The sequence below is a fragment of the Phyllostomus discolor genome, chromosome 9, assembly GCF_004126475.2.
Source record: "Phyllostomus discolor isolate MPI-MPIP mPhyDis1 chromosome 9, mPhyDis1.pri.v3, whole genome shotgun sequence".
Taxonomy (NCBI): domain Eukaryota; kingdom Metazoa; phylum Chordata; class Mammalia; order Chiroptera; family Phyllostomidae; genus Phyllostomus; species Phyllostomus discolor.
Genome location: NC_040911.2, coordinates 48,468,281 through 48,488,707, shown reverse-complemented (window position 1 = coordinate 48,488,707; position 20,427 = coordinate 48,468,281). Strand labels below are relative to the sequence as shown.

Below are 20,427 nucleotides of genomic sequence, written 5' to 3'. Positions count from 1 at the left end.
ATATAAAAATCAACTGTATTTCTATATACTAGCCATGAAAAACCCAAAATGAAATGATCTACAATAGCATCCAAGAGAATAAAATATGAATGACTTAATAACTGAAGTACAAAATCTAAATAAATGGAGAGATTATTCTGTGGGGACAGATTGGAAGACACTGTTAAGATGGTAGTATTATTCAAGTGATATACAGAATCAATGTACAGATTCTGTACCCCCACTAATAGGGGTATTAGTGAATACCCCTATTAAAATCCCAGCAGGCTTTTTTTTAATGTGAAGAAAACTGACAAACTAATCCTAAAATTATATGAAAATGCAAAGGATCCTGAATAGCAAAAACAACATTTTGAAAAGAAAAGTTGGAAACTTACAATTCCTGATTTTGAAAGCAGATTTCGGGTTGTTTGAGAGTTGGGGGATGGGAATGAACTCACTGTAAATGGGCATGAAAATCTTTTAGCCTATTTAGCCATTTAGATGGTAATGGTCAAAACTGGATTGTGACGATAGTTGCACAACTCTTTTCCCCAATTCCAAGAAGACAATGAATCTTAAATGTAATCATATACCTTTCTTCCATATGGTTTTTCTACCATATTGCTGTCACTGTCAGAATTTTCACTCTGAACTGGTTTTGTGAACCCAGATTTGGGCATCTTATAGCTCTTCAGCTAGCTTCTTCTTTTAATCAGTCTTCTCATCCTGGATCTGTAAAGAATGGATATATAAGGGTTACTTGTATACCTCTGCAATGAAACCTACTTAACGTTTATGCAATTTAGTGTCATTTGAAAGTTTGATTTGGTTTTCTCTATGTCCTCATTAAGATTATTTTCTCAGAGAGGCTGTCTTAGCCTAAACTAAGTTTTCATTGAAGAATTTGAGCTTCTAATTAGAGCTCTCTTGTTCAAGTCCATTCAACTAGTCATTGAAGAGAAAAAAAGAGAACTACTGTACCTTTATGTTTCTTCCCACCTTCTCTAGCCTAATTTCAATCTCTAGTTTTCTGGGTGGTTAGAAGCAGCTGAGTGAAAGCAGTGGCAAAGGTTTTGTCATTCTAGCATGGCTGCAGAGATATAAACTCCTGATAGATTCTCTGGTAGTTCTGTATCAGTCTGGCAGTTATTTCTGAAGGTCCTACTAAGAACCTGATAGGTTTCATAGGTTAATTTTATAGCATCTAATTCTATTTTCAATTCACTTAAGTTAAATTAATTAAACCCTTCTTACCTAAAATCCCCAGAGTGATTTTCCTTCACCAAACTCCCAGGAATCATCAGGTATTTATTCACTTTATCTATTCATTGACTTAATCATTATTATTCTGTACTGTAATTATTATCACTTCATGTATCATTATCTTTCCAATTTTTTCAACCTTCTGCCTCCTGCTCTGCAAGCTGGTTTAACAGGGCAAGGATCCTCTTAGAGCCTATGCTTATGTATAAGCTTGAGAAAGCCAGAAAAAATTCCAAGGGATTTTACACATAAAAGGGAAAGCCATGAAGTTAGACCTGTGTTGCTATATGATGACCTATTAGCCACAGGTGGTTGTTGAAAGTTAAAGTTAATTAAAATTACATGAAGCCCTGGCTGGTGTAGCTCAGTGGATTGAGCGCAGGCTGCGAACCAAAGCATCGCAGGTTTGATACCCAGTCAGGACACATGCCTGGGTTGCAGGCCACAGCCCCCAGCAACCGCACATTGATGTTTCTCTCTCTCTCTCCCCCTTCCCCCTCTAAAAATAAATAAATAAAATCTTTTTAAAAAATTAAGTAGCTAATACTATGGAGTGCACATGTGCAATGTTTCTATTATTGCAGAAAGTTCTATTGCTCAAAACTGGACTAGACTGAGGCTGCTGGCCAATGGGACCATGAATTGGGCCACAACAAGCAGAATGACTGATATGCTATAAATTTCCTGTAAATGGATGCATAGGTCTAAGTAAAATTTTCTGTGTTCTTCAAATTGTTCTACTGATGCTTTAAAATTTGTTTGATTTTTAATAGAAATAAAACCAAATTCTTAAGTAAACTGAATTAATGTGTAAATTACCTAAACTAGATTAAATTAATCTGGATATAGCCAGATTAGAGTATATTCCAACACAAAAAACTGCCACAGCTCAAATAGTTCAAATATTTCATTTTTATAGAGGAGGAAAGAAACTTAAAGAAATGAACTTTTTGACACTACACACAAGAGACAGAATTTACCTTCAGGTCATTTAACTGTCTGAACTATTACTGTATACACAGAATCATTTAAACATACCATTGTCCTCAAAGCTAGTACCTCTGTATAATTCTTACAGTTACTAATCATATAAACAGAAAAATTATGACTCAAAAGCAAAACTGACCTACATATCAATAGGCCTTAGTCTAGATGAGACTGATGATAAAGCACTACCTCCTTTGCAGACCAAGCAAAGTTACTGGTGAACAAAGGAATGACATGAACATTGAGAAAATTATACATGGCAATAATATTTTAGCAGACTGTATGTTAAAGAAAAAGGTTTATATTATTTTCCAATGAACTTATTTAGACAATTTCAGCACTAAAAATCAAAATCAAAATCAGGTTCCAAAGATATTACATCAATCAACAAATATGAAACATTTTTACACATAGGTTCTTGGACCATGATATCTAATATAAACACTAGAGCAACCATTATACAAACTATACAAAGGGATAATAAACATCACGTCAGGTAAATTGAAATACTTTTAAATGTACAAATAACGCAACAGAAGGCAGGCAAAGAAAAATTGAGAAATAAAAAACAGAAGGAACAGACAAAACAGTAAGAAAATAGTAGGCATAATCCAGAAATATCAATAACTACATGGAATGAGGATGGTTTAAACATGCCAATTAAAGGACAGATTTTCAGGAGGGAAAAAATGATAAAACTATATGCTACTAACAAGAAAATTTACTTCAAATATAAGAATATCGATGGTTATCCCTGCTTGGCTAAGTCCCCAGGTCTAGGCAGGACTTGCCAGGCTGCCATCCTCCTGTCCACACCAGGTCCCACACCTGTGCCTGCTTTTCACTCTCTTTGCTTGGTCCATAGTGTCTGCATCACCTGCCTTTCTGCCTTTACCTCCTTTCCTCCCCACCCCAGACTTGTGAGGGCTCAGCCCCCAGCCTGTGAGCTCCTTAGGGGGCAGGCCTTCAATAAATGTAAAGTGCTGCTGCCCCTGCCCCACCAAAAAAAAGAATATAGGTGGTCAAAAGTAAAAGAATAAAAAAAAGAGATGCCATTAAAAAGTAATAAAAGGAAAACTGGAATAACTATCAATATAAAACAAAATAGATCTCAGCAAAGAGGACGTTACATATGGCATACTGATAAAAGGGTCAGTTTACCAACTGAGTATGCAACTAGCAACAGAGTTTCAAAATGCAGGAAGCAAAAAATGACAAAACTGACAGGAAAAAGACAAATTCGTAATTACAGCTGGAGGTTTCAACTACTTTTTCAATTAAAATAGTAAATCAACAAGAATATAAAAGAACTGGAAAAAAATAGTGCCATTCATTCAAATGGAATGGACCTACTTGACATTTATAGAGACATCTGCCCAACAGCAGCTGAATACTCATTTCTTTTCAAGGACACATAGAATATAGAACAATACAGGTGACATCATGGGCCATAAATAAATGCAATACACTTAAAATAATTAAAATTAAAATCATAAAAAGTTTGTTCTCACACAATAAAAAGTTAAACCAGAACCAATTATAAAAAGGTAACAGGGATATGTGTAGTATATCCAAATTTAAAACATAATGAAAAACCAATGAAACTAAAAAGTGGTTCTTAAAAGATCAATTAAATTAAAATTTACATATCCCTAGCCAGACTTATTAGAAATAAAAAGAGAAGACCTACATAACTGAAATCAACAATAAAAGAGGAAGAATCATTACAGATGCTATAAACACAAAGTATAACAAGAAAATATTATCGACAGTTTTATACAAATAAAGTCAACAATTTAAATAAAATTCTTTAAAAGGCACACACTACCAAAGCTCATTGAAGAAAATCTCAGTAACTCGATATTTACTAGATATTGATTTCATATTTGAAAACAAAAATCTCCAGGCCCAGATGACTTCAATGGTCAATTCTACAAAACATGTAAGGAAGAAATAATGGCAATTCTACACAAACCCTCCTGAAATAGGAAAGAGGCAGAAATATTTTATGAGACAATCAATACCCTGATGTCAAAATCAGAATAAGTCTTTTATAAAAGAACTACGAAATAAAATACTTTATGATCAAATACACAAAAATCCTCAAATCAAGGATTTTTAAATATTACCAAGTCAAGTTCAACTATACATAAAAAAGATAGTAAGTACATCATGACCAACTGGGATTTATCCCAGGAACTCAAGGGCAGCTTAATGTTTGAGAATTAATCTAAGTAATTAATTGTATTAACAGACTAAAAACAACCATCACCAAAAAATGGTCATCTTACCAGATACAGAAAAAGCATTTGATAAAATTTTAATACTCATTAATGATAAACAACTCTCAGGAAATTAATACAGAACAGAACTTGAATACCTTCTTTCTCTTGAGATCAATAATGAAGCAAGGATGTCAGCTCTCATCAGTTTTCCCACCCACAGCTCTAATGAGCTACAACTGACAAACAAAACTTGTATATATTTAAGGTGTATAATGTGTTGCTTGGATATGCATATATTGTGAAATGATTACCACAATCAAGCTAATTAACACTGTATCACCTCACAGTTAGCATTTTCTGTGTGTGGTGGAAATACATAACATCTACTCTCTTAGCAAATGTGAAGTATACAAGACAGTACTATTAACTACAGTCACCATTCTGTACACTTACTCACCTTGTAACTGAAAGTTGGTTACCAACTTTCTCCCCACTTCCCACATCTCCTGCTCCTGAACCATTTCACTCTCTCTGCTTCTGTGAGTGTGAGTTCAGTGTTTTCAGATTCCACATATAAGTGAGATCTACAATATTTGTTTTTCTGTATCTGGCTTATTTCATTTAGCATAATGTCCTCCAGGCTCATCTATTTTGTCACAAATGCTAGGATTTTCTTTTTATAGGTGAATAATATCCCTATATATATCACATTTTCTTTATCTACTCATTCATCAACAGACACCTAAAAGTGGGATTGCTGGATCGGATGGCAGTTTTATTTTTAATTTTTTGAGAAACCTCCCAACTGTTTTCCATATTAGCTGCACCAATTTACATTTCCAGAAATAGTGTACATTAAACCCTTTTTGCCACACCCTCACTGACACTTCCTATCTTTTATCTTTTTGATTATAAGTCACACTAACTGGCAGGAGGTTATATTTCATTATGGTTTTGATTAGAACGTCCCTGATTAGTGATGTTGAGCACCTTTCATATACTTGACTATTGTATATCTTCTTTGGGAAAATAGGTCCTTTGCCCATTTATTTAAAAATACATTTTACTGATTATGCTATTACAGTTGTCCCAATTTTTCCCATTTGCTCCCCTTAGCCCAGTAGCCCCCTTTCCTCTAGCAACCCATCCCTCTTGGTTCATGTCCATGGGTCCTGCATGTAAGTTTTTTGGCTTCTCCATTTCCTATGCTATTCTTAACCTTCCCCTATCTACTTTGTACCTACCAATTATGCTTCTTAATCCCTGTACCATTTCCCCCATTCTCCCCCTTTACCCTCCCACTGATAACCTCCATGTGATCTCCAGGTAAACCAAAAGGAAAATGGTTCAATCCCAGTCAGTGAACATGCCTGGACTGTATGCTGGCCCCCGCCCCACCTCCTTCAGGACACGTGCAAGAAGCAACTGATCAACCTATTTCTCTCTTACATCAATGTCTTTCTCCCTCTCTCCTTTCCCCTCTCTTCGAGATGAGAATGTTCTTGGAAGCAGAATTTTAAAATTTGATGGAAGCAAAATTTTTTAATTTAGTGACATCTTGGAGACATTAATTGAAGAGAGAGAGAAAGGGCCCCGGGGAAGAAATGCAGTGTCCCTGTGTGCATGATAAATTTTTGGTCATTATGTACTTCCATAAGAATTTAAGAAATGTATGAATATCTACACATTTAGGTTTTACTGAAAAAGGATTAGAGGTGAATTCTATCATTTTGAATATTAATATAAGCAATGTTTGCTATGTAACGTTACTGTAACCTATTTTTAAACCAGCCATCTCCAAATGCTTTTTTAAACTACTTGTGAAATTGCCCCAATTAAAATACTTCAGAAATACAAAAGTTTAGTTTTCTGGAAAGGAAAAAGAGACTCACTCAGCAACATGCTTTGGGTAGTGGGAGTTGTACTTAAACTAAAGAGGTAGAAGTTTTAGTGAAGACGGTGGCAGAAGTAAACGCAGTGCTGCCATCCTCCGACAACCACATCAAAGTCACAACTAAACTACCAAACAGCCATCATTCAGAACCACCTGAAATTTTTCTGAACAGAAGCCCTATAACTAAAGGCCCTGGCCAGGTAGCTCAGCTGGTTAGAGCATCCTCCTAATAAGCCAGCTTGTGGGTTCAATCTTCAATCAGAGCACACATACAAGAAGCAACTAATGAATGCATAAACATGTGGAACGACAAACCAAAGTTTCTCTCTCTCTCCTTCCCCCTCTCTTTTTAAAATCAGTTTTTGTGTTTTTTTTTAAAGATTTTATTTATTTATTTTTAGGGAGGAAAAGGGGGAGAGGGAGAGAGAGAGAGGGGGAGAGAGAGAGAGAGACAGAGACAGAGAGACAGAGACAGAGAGACAGAGACAGAGAGACATCAATGTGCGGTTGCTGGGGGTTATGGCCTGCAACCCAGGAATGTACCCTGGCTGGGAATCGAACCTGGGACACTTTGGTTCCCAGCCCGCGCTCAATCCACTGAGCTACACCAGCCAGGGAAAATCAGTTTTTTTTGTAAAGGCCTATAACTAAGGATATAAAAAGAAGTCACATCAAGACTGACAGGAGGGGTGGAGATGCAGAACAGGCTGGTCCCACATCCACATGTGGCAGTTAAAAATCAGGAGGATATCTCAACTGCAGAAATTCCTCCCTGAGGAGCAAGGAATCCCAGCTCCACAACGGGTCCCCCAGCCCAGGGTTTCAGGGCCAAGAGAGAAGTCTCCATAATTGTAGGCTGTGAAAACCAGGAAGGGTTGCCACTGAATGAGATGGAGGTCTTCTGGAGTCCCAGGCAGTTCCTCTTTTTATTTTTAAGTATTTGTATTGTAAGTATTATGCTATTCAGTTGTCCCAATTTTTCCCCTTTTCCCACATTCCAGCCCATGCCCCTCTTCTCTCCAACATTCCCGCCCCCCTTAGTTCATGTCGATGGGTCATGTATGTAAGTTCTTTGGCTTCTCCATATCCTGTGCTTTTCTTAATGTCCCCCTGTCTATTTTATACCTACCAATTTGTACTTCTTAATCCATGCACCTTTCTCCCTGTTTCCCCTTCTCCCCTTCCCACTGATAACCCTCCATGTGATGATCTCTATTTCTGTGATTCTGTTCCTGTTTGCTTAGTTTGTTTTGTTTTCATTTTTTATATTCAGTTGTTGACAGTCGAGTTTGTTGTCATTTTATTGCTCATACTTTTGATCTTTTTCTTAGATAAGCCCCTTTAACATTTCACATAGTAAGGGCTTAGTGATGATGAATTCCTTTAGCTTTACCTTGTCTGGGAAGCACTCTTTCTGCCCTTCCATTCTAAATGACACCTTTGCTGGATAGTCATCTTGGCTGTAAGCTCCTTGCTTTTCTTGTTGTAGTTCTTGCTTTTCATCCCTTTGAATATTTCTCTTGCCAGTCCCTTCTTGCCTGCAAAGCTTCTTTTGAGAAATCAGCTGATAGTCTTAGGGGAACTCCTTTGTAGGTAACTCTCTTTTCTCTTGCTGCTTTTGAGATTCTCTCTTTATCTTTAACCATTGGCATTTTAATATGATGTGTCTTGGTGTGGTCCTCTTTGGGTCCAACTTGTTTGGGACTCTCTGTGCTTCCTGGACTTGTATGGCTATTTCCTTTGCCAAATTATGGAAGTTTTCTTTCATTATTTTTTCAAGTAAAGTTTCAATTTCTTGTTCTTCTTCTCTTTCTGGCATCTCTATGATTCAGATGTTGGCAGGTTTGGAGCTGTCCCAGAGTCCTCTTAATCTCTCGTTTTTGTTTTTTTTTAAATTCTTGTTTCTTCATTCTGTACTAGTTGACTGTTTATTTCTTCCTTCTATTCCAAATCATTGATTTGAACCCTGAGTTCCTTCCCTTCGTTGTTGGTTCCCTGTGGATTTTTCTTTATTTCACTTAGTGTAGTCTTCATTTCTTCCCTTAATTGTTTGCCACACTCAGTGACATCTCTAAGCATCCTTATCACCAGTGCTTTGAACTCTGCATCTGATTGGCTATCTCCGTTTTGCTTAGTTATTTTTCTGAAGTTTTGATCTGTTCTTTCACTTGGGCCATATTTTTGTGTCTTCTCAATTTGGCACCTCCCCGTGTTTGTATTAGGTAGAGCTGCTTTGACTCCAGGTCTTGGTGCACTTGCTATGTTATAAAGGGCAGAAGCTTAGGTGGAACAACCTATGTTGCTGTGTTGTACTGTATGTGGGGGAGGGTCAGAGAGGGAACAAGCTTGCTCACCACTTGCCCCATTTCCCATCACTTCCCCCACTTCCCATATGAGGCTGGTCCCGTCTAGCTGCTGCCCTGGTGCTGAATCCCAGAGTGGGTGGGTTTGCGAACATTCAGAGCCACATGGCACCTTTAAAGGAATTCTCTCGAGAGACTGGCAGTTTCTTCAGCTGACCCAATGTTCACTGGTTTTTACGGCCAGAAGTTATGGGGCTTTATTTTCCTGGCACTGGAACCCTGGGCTGAGCTGTCTGGCCTGGAGCTGGGATGGATGGCTGCCCAGGTGGCCTTTCCAGTTTTTTCTGCCACAAGTGAATGTGGGACTGTCATTCCGCCAACTTCCACACCATGAAGTCTTCCCTGCCCCAGCCCCCCGTCTCCACTCCTCCTTAACGTCTGGATGAATATTTTTTCTTTAAATCCTTGGTTGTTGGATTACCATAGTTTCATTTTCTGGTGGTGGCTATATTTTGTTTTGAAGTTATTTGTGATCCTTCTTATGGTTGTGGGAAGAGGTGAAGCATGTCTATCTCTCCCTCCATCTTGGCCAGAAGTCCTGGACCACTTAACTTTTTACTCTAGTGATTCATATACATGGCTGAACCCTTTGGCCATTTTTAAAATCAGGTTATTTATTTTTTGCTAAGTTGTATAATTTCCTTACACATTAGGTTGGCCAAACATCCCATCTTTTTTTCCACAGGATGGCTCTAATAGTGTTGTTTTCTTTAACTTCATTTGAAACGATTTTGTTAGATTGTATTGTAACAGCTGTTATATCAGTGTGCATTAAAAAAATCCAAATTGGTAAATTTTCGTGCAGCCATTTTAATATTGAAGATGGAAGAACATACACATTTTCGGTGTATTATGCTTCATGATTTCAAGAAGGGTAAAATACAACTGAAATGTAAAAATATATTTGTGCAGTGTATGGAGAAAGTGCCCTGACTGATCACATAGTTCAAAAGTGGTTTGTGAAGTTTATTGGTACTATTGATATTTTCGCCAAATAATTTTTTCTCTAGGGTTGTCCTATGCATTAGATGTTTAGCACCACTCCTGGCCTCTACCCACTAGAAGCCAACAGCGAAACATACCTGACATACTCAAAATATCCAAATCAATACCGTTATTGGTGAAAATGAAAAATATGTCTTTTATGTTACAGAAAAAGCATAACGGATTTTTTGGCCAACCCAATATTTTGGATGCTAACCCATTATGAGATGATAGCTTGAAAATATTTTCTCCCATACATTGCCTTTTCATTTTGTTGTTTCCTTTTCTCTGCAGGAGAGTTTTAATTTGATGTAGCCCCACTTATTTTTGCTTTTGTGGCCTGTGCTTTTGGTGTCATATCCATAAAATTACTGTCAAGATCAATGTCAAAAAGCTTTTCCCCTATGTTTTCATGTAAGAATTCTACCATTTCACATTTTACATTTAAGCCTTTCATCCATTTTGAGTTAACTTTTGTGTATGGTCTAAGGGTCCAATTTCATTGTTTTCTATAAGCATATGCAGTTTTCCCAATGCCACATATAGAAAAGACTATCCTTTACCCATTTTGTGTTTTTGGTGCCCTTGCCGAAGATTATTTACTTGACTCAGTGTATGGAGGGTTCATTTCTGGGCTGTTTCTTTGAGGGGTGTGTGTGTGTGTGTGTGTGTGTTAAAGATTTTATTTCTTTTTAGACAGGGGAAGAGAGGGAAAAAGAGAGGAGAGAAACATTAATGTGTGCTTGCCTCTCTACTTGGGAATCTGGCCTGCAACCCAGGCAGTGCCCTAGACTGTGAATTGGACCAGCAATACTTTGGTTCACAGGCTAGCAATCAATCCACTGAGCCACAACAGCCAGGGCTCGTGTGTCTGTTTTTATGTCAGTACCATACTGACTATGACCATAGCTTTGTAATATAATTAATCTGGACATGTGACTGGTCCAGCTTTGTTCCTTTTTTCTCAGGATTGCTTTGGCTCTTTGAGGTCTGTTGTCTTTCCATATAAATTTTAGGATTCTCTTTTTAATTCTGTGAAAAATGCCGTAATTTTGATAGAGATTACGCTGAATTTGTCTATTGTTTTGGGTAATATGGACATTTTATTATTAATTCTTCACTGTCCAATAACAAGGACATCTTTCCATTTATTTGTGTCTTCAATTTCTGTCATCAATATATTATACTTTTCAGTGTATAGATCTTTCACCTCATTGGTGATATTTCTTAAGTATTTAATTTTTTTTTATGTCATTTTAAATGGATTTTTTTTAAACTTCTTTTTCAGAGACTTCATTGTTAGTGTATAGAAATGCAACTGCTTTCGGTATGTTGATTTTTTTATCTGGCAACTTTACTGAATTCATTTATTATTTCTAACTTTTTTGTGTGTGCAGTCTTTAGGATTTTTTTTATATATATATATATAAAATCATGTCATCTGCAAATGGACTATTTAACTTCTTCCTTTCTGTTTTAGATATCTTTTATTTCCTAACCTAATTGCAATTTTATCATTGTGTCAGATCACAGACTGCACTTACACAAACCTAAATGGTATAGCCTAATACAATCTAGGTTGTATGGTATGGTGGCCTATTACTCCCAGGCTGTGAACCTATACAGCACATTACTGAATACTGTAAGCAACTGTAACACAATGGATTTTTGTATATCTAAACATAGAAAAATGATATAAAAATACAGTACAAGAGATAAAAAATGATACATACTTATGACTGTAGCCTGCAGGCCTGGAAGTTGCTCAGCTAAGTGACTGGTGAATGAATGTGAAGGCCTAGTACTTACTGCACACTACTGTAGACTTTATAAACACCATTCCACAAGCCTTTCCTGCTTCCTTCTGACAGCGTCAGAAATAGAACATCGAAGCTGTCAACGCTCCTCCATGAAAAAAAAAAAATATACAGGCTGGACTGATTGGATACTATCAAGGAGACACTTGCTGAGTATAAAGCACATATAATAGCATGATGGTGATTTATCAGAAGGGAGTGCAAGGTAGCCTGAGGATCAGTAGAAATAAGAACAGGAAGGAGAGATAAAGGAACATGGGATTGTCATGGTAACATGGTTTGGGTACTGCCTGCTGGAGCATTGGTCAGATTAAGGAACTTGTGGTATTTATTTTATAGAAAGAGTGTATAATATGGAGAAGGATGTAGAACTAAGGCCTCGATATTTTGATTCCAGAAATTTGGTTTTGGTTCTACTGACCCTATCTGGCACTGAATTGACTGAAGAAATAAAACTTAGTGATCCTTTATATTATTACAACCTGAAAATATTTCTGAAGTACAGGCAGAGACTGGCTCTATGCTACCACAGAAAGCTTTTTACTCAAGGCAGTGGCACTTCATGCTTGTTAAAGTAGCTCCTGTGAACCTGTGTCCTTATAAAGGACCTTGACTCCTCAACAAATAATTTTTAGCAATGTAGTCTTAAATTTTTTTTCAATTGCAGTTTACATTTAATATTATTTTGTATTTCACATGGATAGCATAGTGGTTATTTTACATAAAAACAGAGCACCAGGAGAGTCTCTGCCCATTGGCCAAGATCATGGTAAGAGGCTATTCTTTTCTTTACTTTTTTTTTTAAACAGCAATGTGTGGTTGCCCCTCACACAACCTCACCAGGATCCTGGCCCACAACCAAGGCATGTGCCCGACTGGGAATTGAACCAGCAACCCTTTGGTTTGCAGGCCAGCGCTCAATCCACTGAGCTACACCAGCCAGGGCAGGAAACAATTCTTAACACCAAGTATGCCAAAAGCTAGAAATATGAATGGATAGGGCCATAGTGTGTCAAGAGTTAGGAAGATGAATAGCTAGGGTCCGACTCCGTGAAAGCTAGAAAGATGAATGGATGGAGCCAAAAGCTAGTAAGATCATTGGATCAGGGAAAAAATAAGCCATTCCTTCTCTATCCCTGTAAGAACTGCAGCTTTGAGCAGGAAGATAAGATGGTCTTTGAGATAGAAATCCACCATTTTCCCACGTTATGCAGCACGGGAATAAACCTCTTTCCTTTTGTACCTGCACCTGCCTTACAAGTTTGGCTTTTGTGGCAGCAGGCAGTTGAACCTCTGTTTTGTTCAGTAAGTCAGTCATACTTTACTAAGTGATTCTCCAGATATTTCAAGTACCCACCTGATGCCATACATATATTATTATTGACTATAGTCCCTATGCTGTACTTTACATCCCCGTGACTATTTCTGAAGGCCATCAAGCTAGATCTGGGAGGGCAGTAGCACCCTTTGAATATGTTACACTGGGGAAAAGCTGTGCTGAAACAGGTCAATAATGGCTGATTGATTGGAATGTAATCTTAGCATACAAAATTGAAGTGCTATGAGTGAGAGGGAACCTGTTGCCAAGACCCAAAGACACTGTTCCTATTAGAGTGAGAGAGAGGAGGGGAGAAAGAAAAAAAAAAATCCTCCTAAACCACAGATCCTTCCATTTCTTACAGGAAATTGGGCTCCATTATAATCTTAAGGGACCACCATTATATATGCGGTCCACCATTGACCAAAATGTCATTAGGCAATGCATGGCTGTACTATGTTAAATACAAGTGGTAAGAGCGAACAGTCTTGTCTTATTCCTCATTTTAGACAAAAAGCTAAAGTTTTCACTTGTATATGATGTTAACCATGAGCTTGCTATACATGTCCTTTATTATAATAAATAAAATACATTCCTTCTCTGCCTACTTTGTCTTTATCATTAAAATATGCTGAATTTTGTTAAATGCTTTTTCTGCATCTAATTAAGATGATCTCACCACTTCTATTCAGAACTGCACTTACTGGTGGCCCTAACAGGTTCTGTAAGGCAAAAAAAAAAGAAAGAAATAAAAGGTCTATAGCTTCAGAAGGAAGAAGTAAAATAGGCATAATTTCCAGATGACACAATTGTCTATGCAGGCAGAGGCAAGGTTTCTACAAAGAAGCTACTAGAACTTATACGTAAGCATAGGAAGCACACTGGATACACAGTCAATATGAAAACTAATTTTATTTATCTATATTATCAACAAAAAGTTGCAATTAAAAATATAGCTTACAATAAAATCAAAATGATTAAATTCAACAAAGTATGTGTAAGACCATGTAATGACCAATACAAGACACTGAAAACTAAAGAAGACCTGAATAAATGGAGAGATATAGTACATTTACAGATTACAAGACTCAATATTAAGATAACAATTCTTCCAAATTGATCTATAAATTCAATAAAATCCCAGACAAAATCCCAGGATGTCTTTTTATAGAAAATGACAAACTTCTTTTAGAATGTGTATGAAAATGCTAAGGACCTAGAAAAGTCCAAATAATTTGGGGGAAAAAAATTCATAGGCTCACATTACCTGACAGAAGGTTAAACATTCTAGTCTCTGTTCAGAGGTACCAAGTTAGTATATACAAGTAACTCAAAAGCTCTAGTGTAAAATAAACATTATTTGTATGAAGATGTTGTATACATGCCATTTATTTTTTAGTATCAATATAAACACTTCAATAGTAAACAATTATAAAGACAAATAAAGGTGCTTCTTAACTCAGTCAAAATTACAGTAAAAACTTAAAAAAAAATTTTTTATCATAGCAAGGAGTAAAAAAATGAGTAAATATTTCTGGTTAGCCAATATTATCTTAAAATGCTCCATATAGTCAGTCTTTTCTCTCACTATTCCTCCTTCCTAAATGCTACTTTCAATAACAGAATCTTCACAGTTCTTTTATGGTCACAGAATCTGTACTTAATACCAGTTAATTCACATTATTTGACTATTAGTAAAGAAAATCTAATCCGTTAACAAATTTATTAAGCAAATAAATGATAATGTTCCTAGAAGTCCTGGGGGGAAAAATTTCCTGGAACACTTGTTAAAATACAGAGTTAGACTTAGAAGGTATAAAGTTGACCCAATAATTTGTACTTTTAATAAATATCCCAGTGGTTATCATTAGGAACGTTTGAAAAACAACTTGAATTAGGGACTATTTTATATTATAAAATATCTCATTAGAAAAAGATCCACTAAGGCTAATTGAAAATAGGGGATTTCTCTACCATATTAAACCATATGCATACACAACATGAACCCATGTGGATGTACAGGGTATAATTTTACTTTAAAATGATCATGTTAGATGGCATGACAGTCTTGTTTAAAAAAAAAACTTACTCTCATTTCCTCTTTTTATAGGATGGTATCTCTTTGGGAAGGCGTTTTAGTTTACACGAAGATTGAACCTGAAGCGCATTTAGGCACTGGCACCATATTTAGTTTGCTCCTTTATTGATTGCTAGTTATGCCATAAATGCTTGATAGCTTTTAGATTGATCTGTTTCCTCTGAGAAGTACTGGAGCAATTATTAGTTTCTTGTCACTGCCTCTTAATTACAAACCTTTAAACTAGCTTCTCTGGATGTCTATTTTCTCTTCTACTCTAGACAGAAAATTTGTTTTCTTTTACTGCCCTCTGTAGATTTTTAAATTGAAAATAGCCTCAGCAGAAGCTTGCAAACCACTATTTACGTTTCTTTCTTTTAGATAAGTAGAAAATGATTTAAGTTTTATACAATTTTTTACATTTAAGTAAGACTTTTAGAGTATTTTCCAAAGCCTCCTTTGCTGGGACTTCTAGAAACTGCTTTTGATGGGGGCTGGGAGGCAAGGGGGGTTGGCCAGAGATAATAATCACACAACTGAAAGAAACCTACTATATCTCAAATCTCTTGACCTCCCTCCATCTGCCTTACCCAAGACTTCTTTCCAGTAGGAAAAAAAATTCATTCTAAAGCAAACTTTCTTGGATTATATACACATCTGCTTTAGCAAAAGGAGTAAAGCCAACTCATTTTTGGGACAGAAGGCATAATTCATTTTGGGGAACATAATGCATGCATGCCTAGTCTAAGTCCAGTTTTTGCAAATTTGCCAAAAACTGTTGATAAAACTGTGTATCACTATCCACAATGTAAAGTTTAACCAAACAGTGTAACAAATTTAATAAGCAGCAATAACTAAATTGATTCTTCAAGAAACATTAGTAAATTGCTCTTTTTTATGAATTACCTTACGTCCTAAACCTAACAATTTGTAGAAATTTTGTCTTCTAAGCCAAGAGAACAAAATTGTCCCTAGGAAGAGGCCAAACTTCGCTTCTAAAAGCTGCTCAAAAAGGAATTCACTGGCTTGCCTGTGGGGGAAAACTACTCAACATGACAAAAGGAAAAAGGGATTAAGGGGGTAAAAAATCCAAGGAAAACTCCTGGTAGACTATGTGAAGAACAGGAAAAACAAGAAAAACACATCTGTAAGTTGGCTAAAGAAGAACTGTGGAAAACAGGTAATAGCATTTGTAAAGTTGTATGCTATCGCATGTAGATTACACTTGTAAAAGTGAAATCTATAAAAGTGCTCCGCTAACAAAGAAATGTCTGTATTTTGATATCTTTATATAGGTTTTTGTTTTTGTTTTTGTTTTTAAAGCATTTAGTGAGTCCTGGATGCTCAGAATCAATGTTTTAAGACACTATTTTATTCTGTTTGCTCTGGTCACTCCATCTTCCAACTCCAAACTTCCAAACATTTTAAGTTTGACTTAAAAATTCTTCATAGGGATACCACAAAACACTAGGGTTTGTTTTTAGTTTCCATCTACAAAACAAGAATAGAGCAAACTCAGTTTGTCAGAAAATCTTTCCCAACTAAGTTATCAGATATACTTAGCTTTACCACAGATCCCTGGCCACTTGGCAATTAGTACTCATGCTGTACAAGTGCATTTTTGCCAAGGTTAACAGGGACAGGAAGAGGGGTAGCTTTCCTCTGATAAGTCTGAAATATGTAGACGTTTAAAAAAATCAGAAGCAACAGAATAAATAAGGTAGCATCAAGTTATAGCCCAAGATCTAAACATCTGTGTGTCCATAGTAACAAATGATTGAACAAATTTAAAAAAATGGGAGACAAATTTTCCATGAAACAGAATTCCAGGTAGTTATATAGATCCTGCTCCCAAGAAGGTGGAGCATAACTTCCCACTCTGTAGATGTGGGCTGGCACAGAATTACTTCCTTCTGAAGAAAAGAATATGGGGGGGGGTGGGGGCAACTTGAAAACCTGACAAACACTATTCTCAGCAAGGTGATCAAAGTATAACACTGATAAATCATGTTGACAATATGTACCCTTGACAAGATGTGATGAAACAGCATTTCAACTCTGTGATCTTTCTCTCCAAAACATGTAATAACCTTAGTCTAATCATAAGAAAAACTTAAGACAAATTTCAATTGTGGAGAAAAAGACCTGGCCTTAAAACTGTCAAGGTCATTAAAAACAAGAAAAGTCTGAGAAGTTATCACAACCAAGAGCTGTTTTGTTTTAAATTCTCATCTGAGGATATATTTACTGATTTTAGAGAGAAAGGAAGCGGGGGAGAGAGAGAGGGTGAAACATCGATGAGTTGCTTCCCATATCACCCCCTAAGGAGGCTGAACCACAACCTAGGAATGTGCCCAGACCCAGGGTTTAACCTTCAACCTTTTGGTGTACAGAACAATGTTCCAACTAACTGAGCATCTGGTTAGGCCAAAGCCAAGACATGGTTAAGGAGCCATGATGACTAAATGTTAAGTGTCATCCTAGACAGGATCCTAAAAAAATCCTAGAACAGAAAAATGACATTGGGTAAAAACTTAGAAATCTGAATAAGCAGTTAAGATATTAACATTGGTGTATCCACTATGATAAATATACCATGCTAATACAAAACACTGACAACAGAGAAAACTGTGTAGATATATGGAAACTCTGTGTACTATCTTTTCAATTTTTCTATGTAAATAAAACTATTTTAAAGTAAAAGCATTATTTTGAAAAAGTTCCCTAGCTAATTTTAATGATTTGAGAATGAGAAAGCAACACTTCCCTGTACCTTCCTCACAGAAAAACATCTATATACTTCCTATTCACTTAATTTCATGCTCTTTTTTTGTCACCTATAGCCTTTATCTCTACCTCCAATCTTGCTCCCATCATGGTTTTCTTTAAGGTTCATGTCTATAGCTCATCTCACATCTGATCTGTTCGGTTTTTGACTTCTATCAAAAACTTTGTTACTCCACTTTAGCCACTTATTCTGCATTTTTCCTCCTCAGAATTTTGTTAGTATACCTTGACATTTTTTTACTGTGGTCATCCTCATTTTCCAATTGATTTGTAAAAGAAAAATAAAGCCCTGGCTGGCGTAGCTCAGTGGATTGAGCGCGGGCTGGGAACCAAACTGTCCCAGGTTCGATTCCCAGCCAGGGTACATTCCTGGGTTGCAGGCCATAATCCCCAGCAACCGCACGATGATGTTTTTCTCTTTCTCACTCCCTCTCTCACTCCCTCTCTCCCTCCCTTCCCTCTCTAAAAATAAATAAATAAAATCTAAAAAAAAAAAGAAAAAAGAAAAATAAACCATGATTCACTTTTGTTGCATGTACCTTTATATGTATTTAAATAGTGGTTAAATACATCTGCTACAGAATTTACCATTTAAAAAATTTTTATTGATATATATTTGACATGTACCATTATATTAGTTTCAGGTGTATAATGTAAATTATTCCTATTTGTATATATTGCAAATTATCACCAAAGTTTAGTTAGCATCTCTTACCTTACATAGTTATAAATTGTTTTCTTGTGATGAGAACTTTTAAGATTCACTCACTTTCAAATATGCAACACAGTATTAACCAGTTACCATATGTACATTATATCCCCATGACTTACATTCCCTCCCCAGTTTAAAAAAAATCCTTTGACCCCTCTAACTCATTTCTGCGCTCCCCCCAACCCCTGCCTCTAGCAACCACCAATATGTTCTCTATTAACTTTTTTTTTAAAGATTTTATTCATTTATTTTTAGAGAGGGAAGGGAGGGGGAAAGAGAGAGAGAGAAACATCAATGTGCAGTTGCTGAGGGCCATGGCCTGTAACCCAGGCATGTGCCCTGACTGGAAATCAAACCTGATGCTTTGGTTTGCAGCCCGTGCTCAATCCACTGAGCTATGCCAGCCAGGGCTTATCTATTAACTTTTTTAAAGAAAGAAATATAAGATCTCACATACATGAGAGATCATATGGCAACTGTCTTTCTCTGGCTGACTTACTTCACTTAGCATGATGTCTTCAAGGTCCATCCATGTTGTTGCAAATAGAGATTTCTTTCTTTTTTATTCCTAAATATTATTCTATTCTCACTGTGTGTACACACAGTGGGGCAAAAGTAGGCTAACATTTGTCAATACATGAAAAAGAGTTTATTCTTGTATTATTTATTATTATTTTTCATATGTACAACTATAAACCTACTTTTGCCCCACCTTGTATACCACTTCTTTATCTACTGATGGACACTTAGGTGTTTCTATATTTTGGCTATTGCAAATAATGCTGCAATGAACTTAAGGGTACATATATCTTTTCAAGTTAAAATTCGTGTTTTCTTTGGATAAATACCTGTTACAGGATGCAGCCAAGAGGGGGGACCCCAAATGGGCATTTGAAATGGGGTCTAGAACTCAAAGTGTCCAGGAGATTTTAAGATATCTTCACCCCTTCCCCCACAGGTGTGAGTTGGAGGAAGGGGCACATGGAACAAGAACATGCAGGGCTGTTTTGTACAGCAACAGCTTTGCAGCTAATCCATGGCAATGATCATTTAACATACCTATAGCCTTTAGCTGGTCGTTTAGATATGCTAAATAGCTATGGCCATGCTCTGGGCCAGGGAGATGGAAAGGAACCCCCCTCAAGATGTGACTGGGGGGTAGGTCCCCCGGGTTGCAGTGCCTGCATGGGAGCTTGGAGAAGACTGGCTTCACAACATGGGGCCACACCTGTCCAGACCCATGATGGCAGCCAGAAAAGCTGGAAAGGATGGGAGATTGAGGGCAAGTGTGGCCAAGTGTGGGAGGAGTTGGAAATTGGGACTACAGAGGAAGATTGGCTCGGGGATTTAAACACAAACTCGGCAGCCACTGGAGAGAAAACCACATGGTTTTGGCTGAGTGGGGACTCCTGTGACCCTGGGAGAGAGGACCACTCGGCTGGAGCAGTGGAAAGAGAACCTTGTGCCTTTGCCAGAGTGGGGACCCCCACAGTATTAGTAGGGGGAACCACCACCCAGCTTTAGCAGAGACCCCAGCGACACAGCTGAGGGTGCCGAGAACCTCGGGAGGTCTCCCAGCCAAGATGGGTTACTGGGAAGAACCAGGGACTGCCTGAGCCACAGACTTCTATTTCCTTTCCTAAGATACGGTACCCCAGACTGGGCAAAGGGGTAAGGAAGGACTGTGTATGTTTGTGGGTGTTTTAAGGGACTTTAGGATTTTGATGAAAACATTAGGTCACTACTTTAAGTTTGTATAGCATTAAATAAACATTTCCTTTCCTTTTCACAAATCTCTGGCATTGAGAGACATCTTTCCTAAAGACGGCAGACATAACGGACCTGAGGGTTCCTTTCGGTAATAGTATATCGTCCCAGGCCCCCTTTGTTGTTCTGTAACATACCCAGAAGTGGAATTGCTAGATGATATGGTAGTTCTACTTTTAACTTTTTGAGGACCTTTCATACTGTTTTCTATAGTGAATGCATCCATTTACATTCCCACCAATTTTCTCTAC

At 37.1% G+C, this 20,427-nt stretch overlaps 1 protein-coding gene across 1 annotated transcript in view; it reads right to left on the bottom strand.

Moving 5' to 3' along the window:
• Positions 1-20,427, bottom strand: part of ANKRD12 (ankyrin repeat domain 12) — a 157,452-nt gene that overhangs the window by 99,998 nt on the left and 37,027 nt on the right. Inside the window, 1 exon segment of the mRNA XM_036009317.1 lies at positions 576-714. Within this exon segment, the coding sequence (XP_035865210.1) occupies positions 576-662 (87 nt within the window). The 5' untranslated portion in view covers positions 663-714.